Source organism: Lytechinus variegatus, chromosome 12, assembly GCF_018143015.1.
Source record: "Lytechinus variegatus isolate NC3 chromosome 12, Lvar_3.0, whole genome shotgun sequence".
NCBI classification, from domain to species: Eukaryota; Metazoa; Echinodermata; class Echinoidea; order Temnopleuroida; family Toxopneustidae; genus Lytechinus; species Lytechinus variegatus.
The window spans coordinates 6,958,144-6,968,376 of record NC_054751.1 but is presented as its reverse complement, the minus strand read 5'-3'; the positions used below and the strand labels follow the sequence as shown (position 1 = coordinate 6,968,376).

Genomic DNA, 10,233 nt, shown 5'->3' with positions numbered 1-10,233 from the left:
ATACCGAACACCAAATTCTCAGTAATTATTTAATAGATGAGGCAAGAGCTAACAAAAAGTTAGGACTTAACGAATTGAAAGAAGGGGTCATGTCAACATGTTCAAACACCAAATGGATAATATAAAAGGAAGATTGCCATTTGGTGAAGCCAGCCATTGGAAGTTATTACAAAGGGCAGACATTATATAATCAAGCATTTTTTTTTAAACAAAGTGTTAATTATTCAATTGGAAATCGATAGTAAAATAGACGAATAATGAGGCAGCATGCTTGACATGGTCAAGAGCTAATGACACAGATCTTCTCTCAAACAATTGGGTATTGTTAAAGTTACAAGAATAAAGAAGTCAAGAATGACATTAATCGAAACTGAAGACATTGGTAATTAATGATTTGCATATCTTTGGCGCTCTTTTATGATCTTGCAAGATACTAAAATATGTGAGGGATATGGCATGCGAGGCATGATAAGTGAATATAATTATTAAGCACAAGTCCTTTTTGTATTCTGACAATCAGGAATACCAAACACCAAATTCTCAGTAATTATTTTATAGGTGCGGCGAGAGCGAACAAAAGGTTGGCAGTGAACGAATTGAAAGAAGGATCATGCCCAAATGTTTAAACACAAATAGATAATAGAAAAAAATGCCATTCTGGTAAAACCAGTCATTAGAAGCCAATATCAAAAAAGGGTGGTCATTACGATAGAAATAAAACAAGATGTCGATAATTCAACTTGAGATCTATAGTAGAACAGACAAATAGTGATGCGAGCATGTTTTGCAAGCATGGCCACGGGCTCACAACTAAACACAGATATTTACTTATTCTCTAATTAGGTAATGTAGTTATTGCAAGGGCGAACAAGGAATGTTAAATAATGATGCAAGCATGCTTGGCATGATCAAGAGCTACAGAACACAGGACTTAAACTAATTTTTAAAATTGGGTAAAAATTGGTATTGCATATGAAGGTGAGGGAAAAAAAAGAATTAAGAATTAACGAAACAAAAACAGTGATTTCAAATTACTAAAAGGGCATGCCTGATAGAATCAACTTTCAAGAGAAGGTGAAAAATATATGCAATGATACCAAGCCAGGTTTCGGTCACACGAAGAGGAACTTATGTAAATAACTAGAGTAGATCACTAGATATTACAGATAGATGAATAATAGATGCATGAAGATATTCATCCGTTTGTGGCAATGATATTTGAACGTTCAATACTATGATGCTAAATACTAAAATAAAAGAATGTAAGCATGGTGTGAACAAATTCATTATGTTAATAAAGACAAAATAATAAGGTAGCAATATAAAATTTGTGATACCAGCCAGGATATGATTAGCATAGCGAGAAATGGTCAAAAAAGGGTGTTGAAATAAGATAAGAATTAAAAAGATAATAAAATAATAAAAAACTTAATCAAGCATTGTAATGAGTAATAACAGTTACAAATAACGTTACCATTTAGATAATGATATTGGTGTAAAAAATGAATAAAATGAAATAAAAAGGGCATACATGACATGACAGAGGAACATACATGAATTTGTCAATGTTGCTTACCTCTAAATGTACATGTACCAGTCCCATAACTTACTATGGCTATTAGAGCTATGCACAAAATCTAATCTAAATGTAAAAGGGAAAATGAAATAAGTGTTCATGGAGATAATTAACAAAATAGATATAATTAGCGAAGCAAATAATGGTGAAGAAAAGGGTGTTGTAATGAAAATAAAGATTAAAACAAAATAAATAGCCATGCATTGTAATAGTAATAATAATAATAATAATTAATAAGCAGTTGCTGTACCATTAAACAACATTACCATTTGGATGATATTGGTGAAAGAAAAAAAAAATAAATAAATAAATCTGATGAAATAAAGGAAGTATGCATGACATGGCCAGAGGAACATACTAGTACTAGTAAATTAAATCGTCAATATTACTTACATGTAGCTGTAAAGTATCAGTCTACATAACCTACTATGGCTTTTTGGACTAAGCACAAAATCTTATATGTAACTGTAAACTACCAGTCTACATAACCTACTATGGCTTTCTGGACTAAGCACAAAATCTTTATCTAAATATAAAAGGGGAAATGCAATAATGTATTCATTAAAGACATAAAATTCCAATAATTTGTAAAATGAAATGACATTAATTATTGGAGAGGGTCAAACGAAACTAGAATTCAGTAAAAATAAAGAAATGCAGTTGTATTGACAAGCTAAACATATACTATAATCATAGCAATAGAGGTTATTGTTTCAATATATCAGTCAACATAACCTACAGTGACTTTCAGTGCTATGCCCAATAAGTATAGTCAAATTGTAAAAGGGAAATAATGTATTCATTTCAGAAAACATAAAATTCCAATTGTTATGCATGAAAAAAAAAAATGACATTAATTATTACTGGAAAGGGTCAAACAGTATAGGATCCAGTAATAATGAACCCCCTCCCTCAACATATTCCACAACCATTCCGCTGTGCGAAATTTTACAACCATTCTACTCGCAAACTTTTTACTTTGAAGTCATGCACATCTTTTGAGATCAAATTTACGATGCATGGGCATGCTGTTGGAAAATTACTCAACTTTACATAAGTGCATGTCTGACCCAAAATTGCTCCAAAACGTGATTTTGTGTACAAAGTCAATGTTCAATTTTCTCATCTTCTTCATATGGACATGATTATTTTTACTTTCGCATGTGAAATTACTTGATTTCAGCATAATTATGCTTCAAAAAAATGTTCTATAATTTTGGCAAAAAACAAGTTTGAAAAACAAAGATATACATAAGACATTTATAAAACAATAAAATACATAAGAAATTCATTTTCAATCTAGGATTTTTTTTTTCATTTTGATTGTTAGCAATGGTATAAAAGTATGATTTATGCAGAAATTAGCATAATTAATTAATGTAAAAGATCTGACGATTTCAGAAAAATTAACCAAACAGCATTGCACAGGACATCCCCCACTATTATCATACCAATTTTCAAGGCGTTAATGTGATCATTGGCAGAGATCTCAAGAGAGGTTGATTCAACCCCCTCCCCACCCCTGAAAGTGTTAAAAAAGACACAAATAGATAATGAAATTCTTACTTGTACATTACAAAAAATACCTGTTCTAGAGCAAGTCCACTGTACAAAAAAAGTTAATGTGAATGGAATAGAGATAAATAAAACATGCATGACACTGAAAACGTCAAAATAGGATGTAAAATAAGAAATTAATTAATCAAGTGGTAAAACAGGTGATATGCAAACAAGTCTATATCACACACTCACTCTTTCTTCTGTAGAAATATATTATAATGCTTGATATTTTACAGAATTCACAATTATGAGAAAACTCTTCATCGAATTGAGAGGAAAAAATCATGATACTAGCATATTACAAAAAGAAACACTGAGTGGAGAACGTCACTTTGTCACTCATTTGCATACTGACCAGGATGTGCATATATCTGTTTTGTGAAAATAAGCGAAACTTCAAAATGTCAACACTTTCTCATTTTACATCAAATTTTGATGAAATGTTCATTGTTATGCTCATTGGACTTTTCTCTATTATATCAGAGAAACTTTTTGTTGGGGTGGACTTGCCCTTCAGGAAAGTACAAGGCTTGTTTCCCTCCAGGAATTCTTGTATAGACATGGGTCCCATCGATCACTCACACAGTTGTTGTTGGGTAGTCTCAATCTCATCTCTGGTTGTTGAAGTTCTCACAAAACTTCTTTTTTCTTGCTATGGCTTGTGAAACATCTTTGATCACTCACAGATAATTGCAACACTGATGCCTCATCACCACATATTCCCTGAAATTATCCTGTAAATGAAGATATATTGCCAGAAGTTGCATCTTACGCTGCGTTTTTATTTTTTTAAGATGACAAAGAGAAAACAAAATGTAACTATTCTATTGTCTTTACATTGTAAGATTTGAAAAAAAAAATGGTTCCAATATGGAATCCTTTAAAAATTACTTTACTGGTCTAAAGGCTAAGCTTATCCGTATCCCATAAACATTTGTGTGACAAACATACATTGAGCATAGCGATGCAATACTTTTTTCAAATAACCAAGATAATGATGCAACCTCTCATATTTTTTTCTTTAATGTAAATTAGGGATTTGGAACAATCTGTCCACAATGGATGACAAAACATATAGTTCTAATTTACATTTCTGATTGCATTATCATATTCACAGTTCATTGTAAATTAAAAACAGGCAGTTGCCAAAATTTATTATCACTTTTTACATTGAGTCTTCTTTCTTACAAGAATATCACTAATACTTGCATACACTAGGCTTGTCTTGAGATGTTATTGTCATATAACTTTCTTATTAAATAAAATACTTACACCATACGAAAGCAGAATTGTCAATACATGCAGAGAGAAAGGTAGTCTACCACTAGGCCCTTTGTCCCTCTTCAGGCTCAGATCATTTTCAAACATGTTGATGAGGTAGTGTGTGGTCTCTTTTAAAAAGTTTCCTCCTGTCAATGACTCCTAATTGCAGTTCTTGTTGGCATATTCCTATTGAGTTAGAGTGAGAAGCAAAAGAAAATATTTAAACATTGAAAAAAAAATGTATTCTTAACTACCTTTACTGCGTACTATCAAAATTAATAGGCCTACCTTTTAAATCTGCATATATTTGGTCAGTTGACTTTTTTTGCCAACAACCTAATCAGATCGCCATTCTCATTAAGTTAAATTTAAATTGATCAACTGGATCTACAAATATTTAACATTTAGGCATTATACTCTATGACCATGTGACATGGAATTTAGATCAATTCAGTCACTGTCAGATGTGTACATCAACCAAGATTGAAATTGATCAAAATAAGTGGTTCTTAATCATGACAACAAATTTTATGATAAAAGAGTTTTAGATGGTGATAAAGAAAAAAATTAGAAAATAGACAATAGTCCACATAGAAACAACAACAAAAATGAACATACCTCTCTAACAATCCTCCTTTAATAGTCTCTCAGGACAGCCTGTGCATGTTGTAAGATGTTTTCATCCATTCAAAAATTTACTGCGGAAATAAACAAAGTACAGATAGATCTACATTAAATTAAGTTTTAAATCTAATGGACATGAAACATAATTCAACATCTCTTCAAACCTGCCAGATTTCCAACCAAAATGTAAATTCTTATTATCATTTGGGGTGATTTGTTAAAATAATCCATTCAATTAATTGTTCTACAGAACGGTGCTTCATAACGTAGCTCATCGTATTGTAGCTACATCATGTAAACAAAGCGAGTCAAGCCTATTGTTTTACGCAGTGCGCAGCAAGGGATGGGAAGATTTTGCAAAAAAAAAATGGCCACCAGATCGATCTGATTATTTAGGCCCTATAAGAATATTCATTCCTTTTATTATATAAGGTGTAAAAAAGGTATAAAACTTAAATTTAGTGTATTTAATCAATTTGCAGTGATATGGATATTGAAGGGGATTCCATCATTGTTTACCAGCTTCGACACACACTGACACAGCCCTAGGACCTACCCAAGGCCAGGGCCTAGACTAGCGACAGCGTGTCTAACTTGGGCTACGGCTTCATGATGAAAAAAAAATCATAAAAAAATATCAGAGTCCTCGAGGGGCGCGAGGCTAGATCTACTCCATTTCTCAAGTTAGATCTGAATAAGTGAATTTGGAAAAATAATTTTTGCAATCACTAGACTACTTGGAGACAGGATCTCAGGTAGACCGTTTAGTGTTTTCCCATTCACTAAAATTTGACCCAAGCCCAAGGCAATTTTTTTTATGCTGTTACTTTTATTATTATTATTATTAATTCTGCAATTTTGTGCAGTTACTTTAGACTACTAAGATAAGGTACAAATTAATTAAAAACAAAATTTTCTTGAATTTTGCACAATTGTGGTTGAAAGTCTGACTAATTTGGCGGCTTTGTCATGTTATCGCTATGCAGCAAGATAATAATATAAGGCCTATATCACAATGCCTTCTCCTGAGCGAGTCGGTGGGATCTGGGACAGCTCTTCGTTATATTTTGACAGGGCACAAAACTTCACGCGTGGGACTAAAAATAACTTGCGTGCGATAATGCTTTTTCCATCCCAAGAACACCGTTCCACTCTTAACTTTGCATGCATTTACAGCATTAATTATAATATTTCTTCACAAACAAATACATGCAGACGCAGAAAAATATATTCATTGTCGCTATAAAATGGTAAATTACTTACGATGTTCTCACAGCTCGGCAAATACCGGTATTAAGCACTTCGCTCCTCTTCATTTCGTGCAAAGCTATTTATCGTCGTCTATGCACAGCTTGCTCAGCTAGCTAGCAGCGCTCGCTAAACTAGGCCCAGCAATGTACCGAAATACTGTTCTGTGATTGGTCAATGTGCCTAAAAACCATGGTTTTCCTAAAACCCACGGTTTGAAACCACCTAAAACAGTTGACTCAAAATCATGCCGAAAACCCACGGTTGAAACCATGGTTTCATTTGAAACCACCTTTGTGAATACCAAAATCAGCAAAACCCACGGTTGAAACCATGGTTTCTGCAGAAACCACCTTTGTGAATTCGGGCCGATACGACTGGCGTTCATTCTTATTTATATGTTTGCCTGGTCGTCTATTGACCACGCCATTTTTTTTATTACCGCTTGCTAATAATTGTGTCTTGCAAGTAGTTGTAAGTAAAATTAACATCTAATTAGAAATTTTAATATAATTATACTGTATCTGTGAAATTAAAAGAAGTGATTTTATCATACGCAATGTTAGTTTGATTTAAATGTTTCGCAACTCTGTGAGACTAGATTCCGGTCTACCAGGTCTGTACACAAATAAATAGAACGTGATTACAAAGGTCACTCAACCGTTTTTTCCCCTCTCACTCACAGCTACTATTATTATTTCTGTTACATGCATAAATAATGATATTAATGATGATCATGCTGCTGATGATGATGATAATGATAATAATGATGTGCTACATTCATATAGCGCTCAAAAATGCTTCTAAGTTTGGCATACTATTACCTTGAATTTAGCAAGGCTACCCTAATCGTGTGCTCAAGCATACAAGGAATATCTTCAACCAGGTACCCATCTGCTACACCTTGGTGCAGAGTGGCAGACGTTAATAAACGCCCTTACCAAACAACGCAAGTATCATGGTCGGAGTAGAGTTTACCTTTCTGATATTTGTAGGTATTCGCCTATTATAATGATAACCAATATTTTGCACATCCGGCTGAAAGCAGCCAGAGCGACGGTCTTACGTTGCTCTCACGCACAATAAGTGTCAGGCTCTACATTACCAGATGATGGTAATTAGCAGTTTGCAACCAAAACATCGTGGTTGTTTAATATGTTATCTCGGATGACAACTATATCTGCCACTCAAAATATTGATAGAGATATTGTTAAATCATTGTTACGTAAATAGAAATAAATTGAAATTAAAAGTGCACAAGAGACAGAAATGCTTCTTTATTTGACTTACTGCATGCTGATTCATCTTCATAGCGATCGCAATGGTACACTCCATCACACAGGACATCCGATGACACGCTCAATGTGCAATTCAACAGGGCTGATGCTGATAAGGAGGAGAAAGGAAAGGAGGAAAATCGTACGGCTATATATGAACACAAGAACTCGGACATTGCACTATACTACATCTACATGTTTGTTTTCTCTTAGTAATATTCCTCATACCTCCGGGGAAAGGCTTTATTCTCACAGGTTTTATACTTTTTAAATGAGAGTTGGCAGGCCCTTGTTAATCTATACATCATATAAATGTAACAACGCTGTTTACAGTAAGAACTTTACAATAGTTGTTTAAGAAGGCGTTCTTTTTATCTTAATTTGTTCTTTGGGACTGATGTTGCCATCATAAAATAATGAAAAGTGGCCCATGACTGCCACATTAAAAGCCATAATCAAATTATTAGTACAAACTTTTACATCGAGCCAATTAAATATGAATTAAAGCTGTTCTTAAATCTGTCCATGTTTATGAGCTGAATATGTTAGAAGTGAGTTCCACAGCCGAGCCGTCATTGCTATATTTATGAAGTAAAATGTTTGACTCTGGGACAATGAATATGTAGTGGTGGGCAGCTGCAGTAGAGCGTGTCAGATAGACATCGGGGCCAAGTGGAATTAAAGACAACTCAAGGGATAATTTCAGGAAGAAGTGACGGTAGAAGCTCCAGAGACGGAACATTTCTCCGGTGCTCTAGTGGATAAGTCCAACCTTGGAAAGGTCTTCAGTTCTAAGGAGGGGTGATTTCCCCTGTAACCTATCAGGAGGTGCGAGTACCTGCTTGAGCCCAATATCGGACGTGTGTGCTCCATTAATGATTAAGGGCATTATATTTATCTTTAACAACAAGGTTTAATTCTTAATATTTTATTTTCAATAAATTCAGCATAGTTGATTAAACTATTAAAAATTATTATAACGTTCAAACCGTAAGCAGTGTTGCATATACAAAAAAAATCGGTAAAACTTTGAGTAATAATATCATACTTACTTGAAAGGTCGATAGCAACGATGTTCGCAATAATGTAAAAATATGTGTAATCCGGTCCTCCTATGGCAGCAATCCACATCTCATTGGTAACTACGTAGACATCATCAGTGTAGTATCTAGATCCATTAATAGTTGTGATGACAGACTGTAGATCAGATGGATCAGTACCTGTCCCAATTTGGATTTTATCACTATAACCGATATAGAAATATTGGAACACGATTCGAAATCCATTCGTATCATTTGTTTGTAGCAAGGTTGCGTGGTAAGATCGGCTGATATAGTTGTATGATATGTAGAATGAATAGGATTCACCAGGTTGCAGATATGTCATAGAATAATCTAAGAAGATGCAAAGAAAAACAGAAATAATAACCTGTTAAAGACTCGATACGACTGGCATTCATTCTTATTTATAATTATGTTTGCCTGGTCGTATATTGACCGCGCCATTTTTTTTATTACCGCTTGCTAATAATTGTCTCTTGCAAGTAAACCCCTCAAAAAAAGTTTTGCAACTCTGTTTCGGAGGATGATATCTTTTTGGTTAATGAAGTATAAAAGTTGAAACTGGTATCATTGGAAAGATGAATTATTCTTCTTTACAATGACATGCCATTTTCTGTGATTATGTAATCATGGAATATGCAATCACCCTGAACATCGAGAAAAGTCAGAAGTGAAATGTTGCAAAATGCATTGATTTCTAACAACAGTCTCCATTTCTATAGAATTTCCACCAAGCAGGTAACAGTACAGTGAATGCACTCGGTCCATCCTCGAAACAATTGGGAATTCGCTATTGAAAACGACGCATTTTGCATCATTTCATGTCTAAAGGCGCTGTCACACCTTGGCGTTTTAGACAGCGTATGCCCGACGTATGAGGAATTTGGCGAATACGCTGGCGTACGTCGAATACGTTACGGGTAAGTTTTGCATACGTTAAGAGTACGCTAAAACACGCTGGTATACGTCGTCATACGGCGAGGTCGTCGAAAAATTTTGTGCAAGCTCAAAATTTTTCGACGTATGCCGGCGTATGGCTCATACGTCCCGCATACGCGGGCCATAAGTTGTAGGCAAGTTACGCGATCGTTGATACACGTTGACACACGTTACTCGTAAGTTACTCATAAGTCGATGTACGTCGAGATAATGTCCAGCGTACCCTAAAACTTACTTCTAACCTATGAGTAACGTGCTTTGAACGTATGTGTAACTTAACTCCAACGTATATTGACGTATGAAGACGTGCTCCGGACGACCACAAAACTTACTGAACGTGTTTATAACTTACAGCTACCGTATAAATGCGTATTGACAACGTTTATAGGAATTGGTATATAAAGGTGGGGTTCACAGGAGTTTTCTTCGGCATGGCGGTGGTATTGATAGGTGATGTATCGTGCGGTTATGGCGCTGTCACACCTTGGCGTTTTAGACAGCGTATGCCCGACGTATCAAAATTTCTTTAAAACGTCGGCATACGCTGAACTTTGATTTTTTTTCAACTCTGGGCGTATACTTAGCGTATTCATAACGAGTTGGACGTATACATAACGTATTAGTAACTTATATCGAACGCTTCGTTAACTTATAAGTAACGTATTCCAACGAATGCTTAGCGTAT

At 34.6% G+C, this 10,233-nt stretch overlaps 1 protein-coding gene and 1 long non-coding RNA gene across 2 annotated transcripts in view; both read right to left on the bottom strand.

The window, feature by feature from the left end:
• Nucleotides 1-4,500: 4,500 nt before the first annotated feature.
• On the bottom strand, nt 4,501-6,363 carry LOC121424675. The gene is made up of 3 exons (XR_005971409.1): nt 6,287-6,363; nt 5,018-5,097; nt 4,501-4,585 (listed from the first exon to the last, which is right to left on the bottom strand). It is a non-coding gene; the product is annotated as an uncharacterized LOC121424675 (long non-coding RNA).
• Nucleotides 6,364-6,784: 421 nt separating this feature from the next.
• Nucleotides 6,785-10,233, bottom strand: part of LOC121425284 — a 41,837-nt gene continuing 38,388 nt past the window's right edge. The window contains exons 8-10 of the mRNA XM_041621310.1: nt 8,601-8,942; nt 7,562-7,651; nt 6,785-6,795 (exon numbers count right to left, since the gene is read on the bottom strand). Of these exons, the coding sequence (XP_041477244.1) occupies nt 6,785-6,795; nt 7,562-7,651; nt 8,601-8,942 (443 nt within the window). The remainder of the gene's footprint in view (nt 6,796-7,561; nt 7,652-8,600; nt 8,943-10,233) is intronic.